Source organism: Pyrgilauda ruficollis, unplaced genomic scaffold (assembly GCF_017590135.1).
Source record: "Pyrgilauda ruficollis isolate IOZ18807 unplaced genomic scaffold, ASM1759013v1 scaffold188, whole genome shotgun sequence".
Taxonomy (NCBI): Eukaryota; Metazoa; Chordata; class Aves; order Passeriformes; family Passeridae; genus Pyrgilauda; species Pyrgilauda ruficollis.
Genome location: NW_024517873.1, coordinates 191,698 through 206,309, shown reverse-complemented (window position 1 = coordinate 206,309; position 14,612 = coordinate 191,698). Strand labels below are relative to the sequence as shown.

Sequence of the window (14,612 nt, the reverse complement as noted above, 5' to 3'; positions counted from 1 at the left end):
CACGCAGGTGGCACTCCTGCTGTGGATGTGGATGTAGCTGTAGCTGTGCTGCTCTACTTCCAAGCACCAGTGTTTGTCTAGGCCAGCACATTTGCTCTGGGACAAGCCAAGGTGATGTGGGTGCAACAGAGAGGTTCTTCCTTCCTCAGCCAGAGATCTTGGCTCCTTTCCTGACACAAACATGGCCTAGACCCAAAGGGAGGTGGTTGCAGAGGGTGACCTTGGGCTCTGGTGAACTCCGGCTTTTCCTTTCCCTGCAGGCTGCATTAGGTGATGCAGTGGGAGTCTAGTGCTGAGCCAGGGAGTAAGTTGGTGGTTGGCAGCAGAGTGCCGTGGAGCCTGGCGCTGGTCCTCACTCAGCTCCCACAATGGCTGAGCAACTTCTGCAGACCAGAGAAGAGGTTTTTTAGCAACATGTACCTGTCCCATGGATTCCCAGAGCACAGCTGAGTGCCTGTCCCGTGAGAGCTGAGCTCTCTCTCGTGCCTGGGCACTGGAACCCTCATTAAAAGAGGTGCCCGGCTCCTCCCTGCTCTGACTTGTTGCTGTCGGTTCTGTGGTGCTGGAGACAACCTGGGCCCATGCAGTGGGCTCTTCGGGCTAAACTAAAATGCAGTATTGGCCTTTCCCTGGGCTCTTGTGACTCTGCTGCAGAGCTGCTCACTCATTGCTGAGTCACTCTGAGGCTTGTGGGAGCTGTGGAAGGAATCAGCCTTGTTTTACAGCTTGTTTGGGGTTGGATGCATGCTGTTCAAAATGCAAACGGCTCCTCTAACACTGCCCCCTCCTTGCCTGTGGATGGCAGCTGTGTGCAGGCAGATCCTGCCTGCTCCCCTGGCAAGTCTCTTCTGGTGAGGGTCAGCTGCTCTTCCTCCCTGTCCCTGGGCATATGGACTGCCCCCAGCTTGAGGGGCAGCTCTATCCAAGAGAAAATTCTGCAGAGTGTGTTCACAGAGAGTGTGACTGACTGCTCATCAGCATTTCATACTTCATCTGAGTCTGAGTTTTGCATTAAATGTGTGTCGTGTGCTGTGGAGTGTTTATCACTGCTGGGATGAAGGGAAAAGCTGATTTGAGTTCCCATGGGCACTCTCCTTGGAAAACCGCTTGAGCTGGAGCTCAGGTGAGGCTGCACACGTGCGCTCGCGTAGCACCACAGCTGCTCCTGCAGGAGTGCTCAGGGGCGGTGGTGGGTGAAGGGATGGCGTGTGCAGAGGAGGATTTGGCCAGTCCCAGGAGACTGTGATCTGATGACTGAAGCCTGCTCCTGGAGAGCACTTCATTCTCCTGTTTATCCCCAGGGAATAAAAGTGCAGAGTGTGGCAGGGCATGGGCGCCGCTCTTCCCTGCACGGCTTTCCCACCTGCTCACCCGTTCAGGCCTGGAGTTGCCCAACCCCTTGTTTTTTGCTTTCTCTTTCATCCTCTCTTTCACATCACCCTTTTTTTCCTCTGTTTCCTTTCTCACCTCACTTGTTCTGGGGCCACTCAGTTCACAGATGGGAGGTACTGGATTTACTCTCCCCGCCAGCGCAGACTCCGAACTACCTCGCATTCCTCTGGGATTGTAAGTGACCATGCCAGCACAGCATGTAGGGGAGCAGAGCTGCAGCTTTGAAACACTGGGGCCAGCATCCCATTTCTCTCAACGGCTGAGGCTCTGGATTGAGTTAGAAACCAGCCCAGCAGAAATGGGGGAAGCATATTGAAATTACACCAGTGGATCTCCTTGCAGGATCTGAGAGAATTATGAGCTCTGTTCCTTTTCTCCAGGCTGGTGACACAGCTCCTACCCTGGCATGGGCCGTAGTGTCACCCAGCCCTTGGGAAAACTGAGAGCAGTGAGGCCCTAGCACAGGTTACCCAGAGAACATGTGGTTGTCCTCTTTCTGGAAGTGTCCAAGGTCAGACTGGATGGGCTTAAAACAGCCTGGGATAGTGGTAGGTGTCCCTGCCTGTGGCAAGGGGGGATACTGGGTGATCTTCCAATCCAAACTGTTCTGTGATTCTTAGTACCAGATCTGACCAGAGAGGCACTGGGGCCTCTATAGGTGATGTCAGGCTCAGCTCCCTCAGCCCAGGAAGAGGGTTTTAAAGACACCATTAAGATGTTTTGAAAGTTCTAAAACTCCAGTAGCAAACAGAACTGTTTTAGCTTGTGGGGGGAAACTCATAAACCAAATGAGGCAGGAGCTGGTGCTGAGTTAGGGCTGGTTTCAGCTCTCCAGCCCTTCTCAGCTTCACCAGTGTGCTCCCTTCTCACTGAAGGTGTTCTGTGGAGCAGGGAGGATTTTCCTTTCCAAAAGATGCAGGGAGGCATTTGAGATTTTAGGGGCTGAATCTAGAGCTGAGATTGTTCTGGAGTTTAGCATTTAGTTTCTCATGCTTTGGGAGAGTTGCTGTCCCCAGGGGGTGGTGGCAGTGCTGCCGGAGCCTCACTGGTGCAGCCTGGTGCTCCCATTTGGGTTACAGGCAGGGTGCATGGGGAAGCAGGGGCAGGAATGTGCCCCTGGCTGTTGCTGATGGCATGAAGAAGGTGCTGCTGGGCAAACAGGCAACTCCTCCTGCAGCCCCTCCTGCCCCTCAGCTGGGTTTGGCTGCTCTGGCACCGGGAGGGGTAATGCCAAGCACTGGGTGCTCCTTTATCTCCTGCAGCTCCCTGCATGCATCCAAGCTCCTAAAAGGCTCTGAAAGAGACTGGCTGGAGCATGTGGTTCAGTCAGGATGGATGAACCATCATGGATGAAAAAGAGGATGTGGGACAAGCTTGATGTGGTGGGGAGGTTTCCTGTACCTCTGATAGAGCCCTGTGAGAAGCTCCAGTCAGGGACTTCTCAGCCTTCCTTCCTCCCAGCAGTCTCTACTAATGGAGCTGCAGTTAATGGGGGGTTCAGCATGTGGAGCCCAGTGCTTCAAAGCTTCTCTGGCTTCTTGTAGTTCCTTGTACATTGTAGACTGTCACGCTCAGTTCCTGGGCTGGGAACACTGCAGGCTTCTTCCAAACACCCAGTTCTGCTTCTCTTCCTTTGCGAATGCCAGGCTGGGTCAAAGGGGGCAGTTTCTTCTCTGTGGAAGCTCCTCTGGAGACAAAAGAGCCTGTTTGCAATATAAATGGGGCCCCCCTGGGAACACTGGCAGCAGAGACCAGCCCTTGAATCTGTGCTGTGTAGGCAGCAGCGTGTGTCTTCTCACAGCAATTCCCAGTGCTATAACTGTCCCTCAAGGCATACCTCCTTCCCCTCATTCTTTCCAGGGTCCAGTTGTGTTTTGCCTCCTGTGTTGTACTTGTTCCCATCACCCCACTGTCCCCAGGATCTCAGCAATAACTCTTTCCTTTCTGTGGCCACCATCCTCCATGGTCTCACCCCAGCTTCACTGCCTTCTGCAAAGAAGGAGGAAGGCACAACAAACAAATCCAGTTGCCCTGTAAAAGCCCTCCTGGATATCAGTTTGTAGCATGCACAGAGCTCTGGAAATGGGAGGGTGAGAGCTGGTAGCAGGTAGCAGGAGCCCAGAGCTGTCACTGCTCTTAGGTAAGTCACGTCCCAAATCTCTCGGTTTCTCTGGAGCTGGGATGATGCCATGGCTGGGAGCTGAGGTTTCCCTGACATCTCAAAAGTTCTAAAACTCTGTCCCTACAAGAGGAGAGGGTGTGCCACCCCCACTGCAGCTGGCACAGGTCCTGTGTCCCGGTTGGCAGGAAGCCACTGTGTGCTGAGGATGAGGAGGGCTCCTCTGCTGAGAGCTGGCTCTGGGCTCAGTGCTCTCCCTACAGGTGGACAGCTGTTCTTACTGTATTGTTTCCTGCTCTTTTTATTTTCTCCTTTTATTTTTTCCTCTTCTCTCCTTTGCTCCCTGCTCTGCTGCTGCTCTCCCTGCATTCTCCCTGCCGTCTCTGGCCACTCTGGCAGCCGACAGACGAGAGGAGTTGGGTTTACTCCCCGCTCCACTATAGCACTCAGCTCCACTCTGTCTCCGATGAGGAGAGCGATACAGTAAGTGTCCAACAGCCGTGTGCCGGGTGCCCGCTGGGTCGAGGTCAGAGTTTGTGCTCCCTCTGCAAGGTCAGCTTGGCCTCTGGCAGCGTGGGGCTCCTGCTCAGCAAGGGCTGTGGCTTATTCCCAGTTGTTTGGTGCAGGAAGAACTTTGGGGAGCTCAGGTTTCCCAGACATGTTGCCATTTCTGGAAGACGTAGGACAGCCTCTGGTTGTGCTGGGAAGTTGGCGGAACAGAGACCTGATTGATGTGGGCACTGGTGCTCAGGGGTTGATCCTCTTTCCTCTCACAACCAGAAAGATGTTGAGGGGCTGGGGCATGTCCAGAGAAGTGAGTGGACATGGGGAAGGGGCTGAAACGTAAGTGTGATGAGGAGCAGGTGGGGGGGCTCAGCCTGGAGAAAAGGAGGCTCAGGGGGGACCTTGTTCTCCACAACTCCCTGAGAGAAGGGGCAGCCAGGTGGGGGTCAGCTTCTGTTCCAGGGAAGAAGGAACAGGAGAAGAGGAAACACCCTCAAACTGTGCTAGGGGAGGTTTAGGTTGGATATTTGGTAAAATGTCTTGACTGAAAGAGGGTTGTCAGGTATTTGAACAGGCTGCCCAGGCAGTGGTGGCATCACTGTCCCCGGAAGTGTTCAAATGACATGTGGCTGTGGCACCTGGGGACATGGGTTAGTGGTGAACATGGTGGTGGTGCTGGGCTGATGGCTGAATTTGGTATTCTTGGAGATCTATTCCCACCTTAATGATTTCATGATTCTGTGACTCTCTTCTCTCTGCCTCTTACAGTAATCTCTATGCAGACACAGAAGTCCCAGAGAGCAGCGATTCCCTCTGCAGGTCGATGTGTTCCCTTTTCGTTGATGCAGCCATTCCAGTGGATGGGGAAGAGCTTGCTGACACCAGTATTGCTGCACTGCAGGATCCCGGGCACTGCGTTTCAGAATGGAGCAAAACTATAACCATGTATTTCTACTCACCCCAGACGTGGGCAGCAAAGAAACCACCCGCTCACCCGCAGCTCCCAGCAGAGAATTCTAGCTGGGTGTAGAGAATCCTGGGTAGTAACACAGTGTTTTCCAGATGTGCACTACCATAGCTACCTATCCATGTGTGATACTGTGAACCTTTTTAATTTTTTAATCATGTATTTATTTCTTTTATCTTTGCACAGAGACAGCACACATGTGCTTTTTTAAACATTTAGTTTACTGCACTTTTTTTTCTTTTTTCTTTTTTTTTTTTTTTGGTCATATATTTGTGCATCAAAAAGGAGCATGCGATTTCACCGAAGAATGGGTAGGAGCACGTTGCTGGGGAGGGCAGGGAGTGGAGTGGCTTCATGTGAGGCAGCAGTTTGGTCTCACCAGCTGAGGGAGTCAGGAGGTTTAAGGCTGTCCAGACACTGCCACGGTTTTTCCAAGTGGCCCAAGGCAAATCACTAAACCACTCTGTGCCTCGGTTTCCCCCGTGCTAATGGGTGCACAGTACCTGCTTCCGTTACAGCACTTAAACCCTGGGATGAAAGGTGCTATGAAAATGAAATGTATTAAAGGCCATGGAATAGAATTGCTCCCATGTTACCATAGTCCAAAGCAGCCATGCCAATTCACTTGGATCCAAACTCTCTAGTGACTTCTCCTGTCTGTGACACCGTGCGGGACAGCACAGTTCCTGGTGACAGCGACGTGGACTCCTCAGCTCTCCCCGAAGTCGTGATGGGTTCCACCTTCACCCTGTGCTGCACTGCTGCGCCACCCCTCCCTCTATGCTTGGAGTCCACACCTCATCCAAGTGGCCACCGCCTGCTGGCACGGACAGATGGGAACTGGGCACCTCCCAAGCCTGGCCACGCTGGAGGGCAATTTCCCCACTCTGCCCAGCCCATGTGGGGCTTGTCCAGACCCTGCATCCTCCTGGAGCCGCTCAGCCCCTCACGTGCTCGTGGGTGTACCCTGGGGTCACGGACACTGGGTTCACACGTCCCCTGTGCCCCTCAGGGCAGGCAGAGACACAAGGGCACGTCCAGTCACTGGAGGCAGGAATGGGAGCCTGGCTCTGCCACGGAATTGTGCCAGCACTGCTGTGCTCACGGACTCTTGGACAGAAAGCTGGGTGACTGGGGTGGTGCCTGGGGTCACGTCTGCTGGTGGAAATCCCTGCTGTGGCTATCTGAGAGGGTTTGCTTTGCAAGGGCTGTGGGCGATAGGTGAGAGAATGTGATGTCAGGGGTAGTGTTCAGCCTCATCCATCAGCAGAACACATAGCATAGTCTGGAATCCAGCAATCCTGTCCTTATCTCCCAGACAGAAAACAGAAAGTCCTTTAGACTAGAGGGAGACAGGTCTTGTTTGTGTGCTTTATGAACCTCGCTTGAGAAAGAGTCTCTTTATTCCCTTTACAATCTTTACTGTCCTTGGGATTCCAGGTAGAGGGGTGGGGAAGCAGGACCCTGCTCTCAGGCCTCAGTCCCCACAATCTCAGCAGCACTCAGGAGTGGTTATGTTGGGTCCCAGAAGGTAGCTGGGCTGATGGGAAGCTCTTCCTTCTGTACTGTACTGAACTTAGTGAGAATCTTCAGGAATTGATTTTTTTTTCTTGCCCAGAATACAGGACCTGGACTTCCCTTCCCTGCCTGTAGATGCAGAAGGCTGTGAGTTGTGCTTCTTGGGAGCACAGTCTGGGGATTGTGCAAGTTGCTGCTGTTCATGTATCCATGTATTTACCAAATAGTCTATCAAAAGTCTCTCAAGAAACTCTCCCCTTTCTGTCGCTGCTTGGCAGCTCATTCTCCCAGCTGCAGCTCCTGTCCCATCCCACCTTCCTGTGGGGGGCTCTGCAGGCTGGGGGGCTCAGGGTTGGTGGAGGGGAATGGGAGCCATGCAGTACCTACAGCCTCACCTGCCTTTGGGCTCAAGGCAAGGAGCTTCGAAAAGCTAAAAATTCAACCTCTTTTTCCCCAGCAGTGTGTGTAGAACGGCCAGAGAAAGCCACATCCCTGCTGCAGCTGCTGCTGTTGGGAGCTGTGCTAGAGGAGGGGGCTCTGGGGGGGAACCAGGGTGGCTGGAGCTGTTCTGAGCCAGGCCCCTGCCCTGGAACCACCTCAGTCAGGGGCTGGAGCGTTTGGCCTCGTCAGGACTTTCCAGCCACCTGAAATCAAGCATCCTGTTTGAGATGGTTCAAGCATCAGTGGAGATTTTATTCCTTCCCCTCATTTCTAGGGGGTCTCTAAAGCTGCTTGGTGTGTGTGCAGGGAGTGTCCCAGAGAATGAGCTTTGTGAGGTGGAGCTGTGCTTGGGTCCTGAGGGTGTAAACCCAGAGCTCCTGCAGCATGTTCATTCAATTCAAAGAATTGTCTTCCCTTTTTGAGGTGATCCTTGTGCAGTTCTGTAATGCTGGACCCTTTGGAGCAGGTCTGGATGGGCTGGGGTGGTCCTGTAAGACGACAGGCAAAGGCTTAGAACAGCTTTGTCAAGGGATAAGGAGGAACCTTCCTGTAGGCAGATGTTGATCTGAAATAGAAACTGCCCCTGTTCAGGCTGGCACAATCCCTGCTGTGTCACCTCCTGTCCCAGCAGCTCCCAGTGCTGGGGAACTGCTTCCCATGGAGGCTGAAAGGACCTTGCATTTTAGAGCTCATTCTTGGCCCCCTCTGCATAGCAGGGCAAGGGAGCAGCAGAAGCTCTGGAGCATGTCACAGGCACTGCCAGTGCTGCCTGGGCAGGAACAGCACTTGCCCATGGGAAAGAGCATCCCTGGCCTGAGTGTTCCTCCACCTGCACTTCAGCTCATTCTGGACTTGAGGTGCTGTTCTGTGCTGGGCTCCCCTTAGTGACCCCGCAGGTGCTGTCCAGGCTCCCCATCATTAAAGGAGGCACCACGAGTCTTGTACTCTGAGATTTGACCCTGCAGGACAGCTCCTTCCCACACAGGTCTGTGCACTGCTGTCCTTCATCCCCATGGTCCCAGCTGGGAGCTCAGACTCTGTGGAACATGCCGTGACCATTGCCTGGTGCTGGGGCTGCAGGTGAGCTCTCCCTGCCAGGTAAGAGGCCGGCAGGAGAAAATGGGCATCTCTGTCCTTGAGTTTGCAGTCAGGCTCCTGTAAAGGCTCTGGGGCAAACCCGGGGGCTCGTAGGGACCCTCAACACGCACAGAGTGGATGCAGCTCTTGGTTGCCGCTGCCTCTCCGGCCACGTGTGCTGGAATTGCACCTTGGGGAGTGTTTCAGTGAAGCCAGAGCACGCACACGCCTCGGTCCAAGGCAGGCAGAGGCGTTTGCAGGGCTCCATCGCCCCCCGCATTCCCCTTCTCACTGCCAGCCACTGCTCCAGCGCCCCCCGAGTGGACAAGGAGAACGCCGGGGCTGAGGCGGCGTCTGGGGTCATGGCTGAGGGGTTTTCTGTCCATGTCTACGCGCGCCAGGTCTGTCCTGGTGCCTGTCCCTGTCCCCACCCCCGTCTGTCCTGGTGACTGTCCCTGTCCCCACGTGTCCTGGTGGATGTCCCCGCGGATGTCGCTGTTCGTGCCGTGCCCGTGCCCAATGTCCGGCGGAGGGGGCGCGGCCGGACGGGGTCTCCGATGTTGGGCTGTGATCCCGTCTCGGCTCCGGGGGCTCGAGGCCTGGGCGCGGTTTTTCTTTTCTCGGTTGTTTTGAGAGTTTTTCCCCTCCTTCTCCGGGGAGCCCCTTTTCCAGAGCTCTGTACCCGCTCCCATAAAGCGTTCTGCAGTCTGTGCTCAGCTCCGCGCCTCCGCCTCCGTCTGTGCGCGCCGCGGGCCCGGCCGGGCAAGGGGAGGGGCGGGGATGGGGCAGGCTCCGCCCAGCCGCGGGGCTGCCCGCCGCCCGCCTGTCTGCGCTGGGGCCGCTGCTGGGGCGGGGCGGGCGCAGGCGGGCGGCGGGGCAGCCTGGTGAACTGAGGCCCCTCGAGGCCCCGGGGTGGAGCTGTCGCTGCCGATGGGCTCCGGGTCGCGCAGCCCGGCCCGGGGCGGCCGCTCGGAGCGGGACCGGGACCGGGAAAAGGAACGGGAAAGAGACCGGGACCGGGAAAAGGAACGGAACCGGGATCGGGACCGGGGGCGCTCGCGGTCCGGGAGCCACGGGCGGCGACACCGCAGCCGGAGCCGGGACCGACGCCGGGAGCCGAGCTCTGGGTGAGTGCGCACGGGGCCCGGAGGGCCGCGCCGTGGCTGTGGGGAAGCGGGGCTGGCGTGCCGGGGCCCGCGCGGCCCGACCCGGCCGCTGTCCGCACCGCCGGGCCCGGCGGGGGACGGGAGGGTGAGCTCGGTCCCGCCGGTCTCGGGGAGGGCCGGGGACTGGGGGCGGGCGGTCGGTCCCGAGCGCTGCTCGTGACGCCGGCCTGGGGCGGTGGGGGCTGCAGGTACCCCTCGCTGTCTCGGTGCTGCCGGTGGCGCCGGTGCTGGGCCGGCCTCACCTGCGGCGGGGAGAGCCCCGTGCCCGGCACGGCCGTGCCCTCCTCCCGCTGAAGCACGGCTGTGTCCCACCAGCTCGGACTCCGGCGATGAGAGGCACAAATGGAAAAAGAAGAAAAGAAGCCGCAGCCGGGAGCGGCACCATAAGGACCGGAGGAAACAGCGCTCACGGTCCCGGGGCTGCTCGTCCGGCTCCAGCCCGGAGCGCGGGCGGGACAGGGCAGCGCGGAGCCGGGAGCGGCGCCGCAGGAGAGATGGATCCAAGTCCTCCGTGTCCTCCGTCAGCTCCCCCTCCCCGCCGCGGCCCCGGGGCCGGGAGGAGCCGGGGCAGCAGCTGAGCCTGCAGGAGCGGCTGAGGCTGAGGGAGGAGAAGAAGAAACAGGCGGCTCTGATGAAGGCCCTGGAGACGCCCGAGGAGAAGCGGGCACGGAGGTTGGCCAAGAAGGAGGCCAAGGAGAGAAAGAAGCGGGAGAAGATGGGCTGGGGTGAGGAGTACATGGGCTACACCAACACCGACAATCCCTTTGGGGACAACAACCTCCTGGGCACATTCATCTGGAGCAAGGTGAGCTCTGCCCTGGCCCTGCAGCCAAATGGAACAGGCAGGGGTAGTCAGGGGCATCTGTGCCTCAGGTGGGGTCCGTATCCAGGGCAGGGAGATAAGATGATGGGTCGAGGGCAGGAGAGGGTCTTGAAGCTGCTGGGAGCTGTAGGCTGAGTGCTGGGCAGCATTTACTGAGTCAGGGACATGGAGATGATAACAGGAATGCTGCATTTCTGCCACAGGAATGACAGAGAGCTGGGGGTGTTCAGGGTTGGGGAGAAGAGAAGGCTCACTGGAGAAGAGGAAGCTCTGGGGAGACCTTAGACCTCTTCTTGGGGAGAAGAGAAGGCTCTCTGGAGAAGAGGAGGCTCTGGGGAGACCTTAGACCTCTTCCCAGTGGCTACAAAGGCTCCAGGAGAGCTGGACAGGACCTTGACAAGGACCTGGAGGGACAAGATATGGCTTCCCACTGCCAGAGGGCAGGGTTGGATGGGATGTTGGGCAGAAGTTGTTCCCTGGCAGGGTGGGCAGGCCCTGGCACAGGGTGCCCAGAGCAGCTGTGGCTGCCCCTGGATCCCTGGCAGTGCCCAAGGCCAGGCTGGACAGGGCTTGGAGTGACCTGGGACAGTGGGAGGTGTCCCTGCCATGGCAGGGAGTGGAATGAGATGATCTTTAAGGTCCCTTCCCTCATGATTCCATGACACTGTTGTGCTGGCACTCACCTTACCAGGCCGGGTGGGCTACGTGGGCTGAGCCTGGGTTTGCTGAGGGACTTTGGGAGCAGCATTTGAGTGATTTAGGGACTTTCAACAGGATCAGACCTCACTGGAGCAGCAGAAACAGATGAAGGGAGTAGCATTTGCTAGCCAACGAGGGACTGTGGAGGTCCTTGGGTTCCACAGCTTCCCTTGGCCATTCTGTTTAAGGCACTGGAAAAGAAAGGGATCAGCCATCTGGACGAGAAGGACCTGAAGGAGAGGAACAAGCGAATCCAGGAGGACAATCGCCTGGAGCTGCAGAAGGTGGGATAAGATGTCCTTTCCATGTCATTGTCTGACAGCCCTGTTTACAGCCTGGTTCTCACTGGGAAGTCCCATTTTCTTCTCCTGGCTGTGTCCAGCCTGTAGAATTGTGGGGGCCATAAACCCTGGCTTCTGTTATTCCAGGATGAGAAACCTTCCCTTAGGTTTGAGCTCAGGAGGTGCTGAGGAGGACAATGCCAGGTCGCAACACTGAGGCACTCCGTTGTGCCTTTGTCCCCTGTCACCCACGGGGCTGGCAGTGACCCACGCAACCTGGCCCCACTGGCTCCCCACTCTCCAGGAGCTTGGGCTGAAGGCAGGAGCCAGGGCAACTCAGGGACAGGTCATGTCATGGCTGTGTCCTCAAGCAGGGGTCTGGGTGTCTGCACAGGGGCCCATCCACAGTGGTCTCACAGCTTTGTCACCCTGGGCAGGTGAAGCAGCTGCGCCTGGAGCGGGAGCGGGAAAAAGCCATGCGGGAGCAGGAGCTGGAGATGCTGCAGCGGGAGAAGGAGGCAGAGCACTTCAAAACCTGGGAAGAGCAGGAGGACAACTTCCACTTGCAGCAGGCTAAGCTGAGGTAGGTGTGCACCCTGCTCAGAGCCAGGCCTGGCATGGGGCAGAGGATGGCACTGCTCAGAGTCCCCCACTGTCCCTCTGTTCCTGTCCCTTCACCAGGTCCAAGATCCGGATTCGGGATGGGAGGGCAAAGCCCATCGATCTTCTGGCCAAGTACATCAGTGCAGAGGATGATGACTTGGCTGTGGAGATGCACGAGCCCTACACCTTCCTCAACGGCTTGACCGTCTCCGACATGGAGGACCTGGTGGAGGACATCCAGGTGCCTGCTCTGCTGGCTCTCTGCCTGGGCTCAGGGGTGCTCTACCAGCTCTGCTTTCCTGCCCCTGGTGCGGAGCAGGTGTCTGATGTGTCTTCTGCCTGCAGGTGTACATGGAGCTGGAGCAAGGAAAGAATGTGGACTTCTGGAGGGACATGACCATCATCACGGAGGATGAGATAGCCAAGCTCCGCAAGCTGGAGGCCTCTGGGAAAGGAGGACCAGGTGAGCAGGAGAGCAGAGCCTGGTGTGGGTGTCGGGGTCTGTGAGTGGTGGGTCACCATGTGTGCTCAGGCTCAGAGGGGCTCTCTCGGACCTGCTGGATGCAGGCTGTGGGTCTGGCAGCTGTCTCTGGCTGAGGCCTGGCCTCCTGCTGTCAGCAGAACCGGGATGAGTGCAGCTGGGTGCCTGGAGACTGACCAGCTGCCCTCGCCTGTCCAGGGGAGCGTCGGGATGGTGTCAACGCCTCAGTCAGCTCAGATGTGCAGTCTGTGTTCAAGGGGAAGACGTACAACCAGCTGCAAGCTCTGTACCAGGGCATCGAGAGCAAGATCCGGGCGGGAGGGCCCAACCTGGACATTGGGTACTGGGAGAGCCTCCTGCAGCAGCTGAAGGCTTACATGGCTCGGGCCAGGTGAGAGCAGAGAGTGGCAGCAGTGCAGACCCTGCCATGGGCAGAGCTGGGAAGGCCTAAACCAAACTGGAGGAGGGAATGGGGGAGGGTGTTCTGCCTTTCTGAGATGGCTGATTTCCAAGAGGGGAGCAGGGTGAGACACACAGTCCCTTCTGCAGTGGTGATGTTTAGTGAGGTCTCTTAAGAGAGAACTGAGCTGGGGCTTATTCAGCCCAAAGCCATCCAACCCGGCAGGTTTCTGCCCATGGACGTAGGTGTCAAAGCTTTTGGGCAGTGGGAGTGAGGTGGTTCTGCTGGGTGGGACCTGACGGCTCCTCTCCTCTCTCAGGTTGCGGGAGCGGCACCAGGACGTGCTGCGTCAGAAGCTGTACAAGCTGAAGCAGGAGCAGGGTGTGGAGAGTGAACCGCTCTTCCCAATCATCAAGCGGGAGCCAGCTTCCCCCAGTGACAGGTGAGCAAACACCTGGCCCTGTCCCCGGGCACAAAGGCAGTCTTGTGCCCTCACCCTTCCTGAGGCAGAGCTCAGGTGAGCAGCCAACGAGGGTACCATCCCCGTCCCAGTCCTCTCTTCTCCATTCCATGCAGGCTGGATCCCGAGGAGAGCCTTGAGGCGCAGCCAGGGCCATCCTCAGAGCCAGAGGCAGAGCAGGACACAGAGGCCAAGGGAGAGGCAGAGGGGGAGGCTGTGCTGATGGAGGAGGATCTGATCCAGCAGAGCCTGGATGACTACGATGCGGGCAAGTACAGCCCCCGGCTGCTGGGCCCCAATGAACTGCCCTTCGACGCCCACGTGCTGGAGGCCGAGGAGGACACGCACCGGCTGCTGCTCCTGCGCCAGCAGCTCCAGGTGACAGGTGAGCCCCAGGGCAGCCTGCCCAGCATGGGGGGCATGCTGTGATTCAGGGTGCAGGACTGGAGAGGGACAGTGCCCTCAGGAAAGGGCAAGAGCTGGATCTGGGTCAGGCACGCAGAGCTGACCTGACAGAGGGCTGCCCCTGGAGCAAAGGGCACTGTGGCCTGGGCAGGAGCAGGGAGATGGTGCTCAGGCTGCTGGTACTCCTTGGGAGACCTGCCTCAGTACCACCAAGGTGTTTGGGTGCAGACAGGCAGGACGGGGGTTTTGGTTGAGTTTTCCTGCATAGCTCAGTCCAGTGCCCACTCAGAGCCCACAGGGCAGCCCGTGCATTCCCGTATCCAGTTCTGCATCCTCTACACAGCAGCTCCTTCTCTCTGCATGCCTTGGGGCAGTGTTGCATGGCCCAGGCCTGGCTGGCACCGCAGAACCTGATGTCACCTCTCCTCCCCTATAGGTGACGCTTCCGAGAGCACCGACGACATCTTCTTCCGTAAGGCCAAGGAGGGCATGGGCGCGGACGAGGCGCAGTTCAGCGTGGAGATGCCGCTCACGGGCAAGGCCTATCTGTGGGCTGACAAGTACCGGCCCCGCAAGCCCCGCTTCTTCAACCGCGTGCACACAGGCTTCGAGTGGAACAAGTACAACCAGACCCATTACGACTTCGACAACCCCCCCCCCAAGATCGTGCAGGGCTATAAGTTCAACATCTTCTACCCCGACCTCATTGACAAGCGCTCGACGCCCGAGTACTTCCTGGAGGCCTGCCAGGACAACAAGGACTTTGCCATCCTGCGCTTCCATGCCGGGCCACCCTATGAGGACATTGCCTTCAAGATCGTCAACAGGGAGTGGGAGTATTCCCACCGCCACGGCTTCCGCTGCCAGTTTGCCAATGGCATCTTCCAGCTCTGGTTCCACTTCAAGCGTTACCGGTACCGCCGGTGAGGGCTCAGCGCCCTCGGACACCTGGCAGGGGTGGGCAGGGGCTCTCATCCCACGGCACAGACACTGTGCTGTGCATGGCCCCAAGGCCTGGCCCAGCACTGGGCATGTTCCTGAGGCTTTTCTCTGTCTTTGCATTTATCATGAGGGTCCCTGAGACTTTGGTATAAATAAAATAAGGGTTATTTTAGCTACGAGATCCTGGGCATGGGCACCCCCACTGCTCCTGCATGACATCACCATCCATCACCATCCACTCTGGCCAGCACTGGGAACTCCCCTGGGGACTGCATAGTGCTTGGGCTGGGTGACCCCATCACCACAGAGTCAGCCCCGTGTGTTCCTTGCCCCA

General features: G+C 57.8%; 2 protein-coding genes across 12 annotated transcripts in view; both read left to right on the top strand.

Annotated features, from left to right (window-relative positions):
* Positions 1–8,734, top strand: part of PIP5K1C (phosphatidylinositol-4-phosphate 5-kinase type 1 gamma) — a 52,474-nt gene extending 43,740 nt beyond the window's left edge. For 5 of the 10 annotated variants that reach the window (XM_041465315.1, XM_041465314.1, XM_041465313.1 and 2 more), the window contains 2 exons: positions 3,911–3,994; positions 4,784–8,734. In XM_041465315.1, the coding sequence (XP_041321249.1) occupies positions 3,911–3,994; positions 4,784–4,786 (87 nt within the window). In that variant the 3' untranslated portion in view covers positions 4,787–8,734. The other 5 variants (XM_041465320.1, XM_041465321.1, XR_005954927.1 and 2 more) reach the window with 4 other exon arrangements.
* A 145-nt stretch (positions 8,735–8,879) lies between these two features.
* CACTIN (cactin, spliceosome C complex subunit) lies at positions 8,880–14,450 on the top strand. 2 transcript variants are annotated; one of them, XM_041465310.1, is made up of 10 exons: positions 8,880–9,145; positions 9,500–9,989; positions 10,895–10,990; positions 11,425–11,570; positions 11,669–11,831; positions 11,936–12,053; positions 12,270–12,462; positions 12,791–12,913; positions 13,048–13,316; positions 13,773–14,450. In XM_041465310.1, the coding sequence occupies exons 1-10, from the start codon at positions 8,949–8,951 to the stop codon at positions 14,261–14,263; spliced, it is 2,286 nt and encodes a 761-aa protein (XP_041321244.1). In that variant the 5' UTR covers positions 8,880–8,948; the 3' UTR covers positions 14,264–14,450. The 2 variants fall into 2 exon arrangements, with proteins under 2 accessions (XP_041321244.1, XP_041321243.1); XM_041465309.1 differs by having other exon boundaries at positions 8,881–9,145; positions 13,024–13,316.
* The last annotated feature ends 162 nt before the right edge of the window (positions 14,451–14,612 follow it).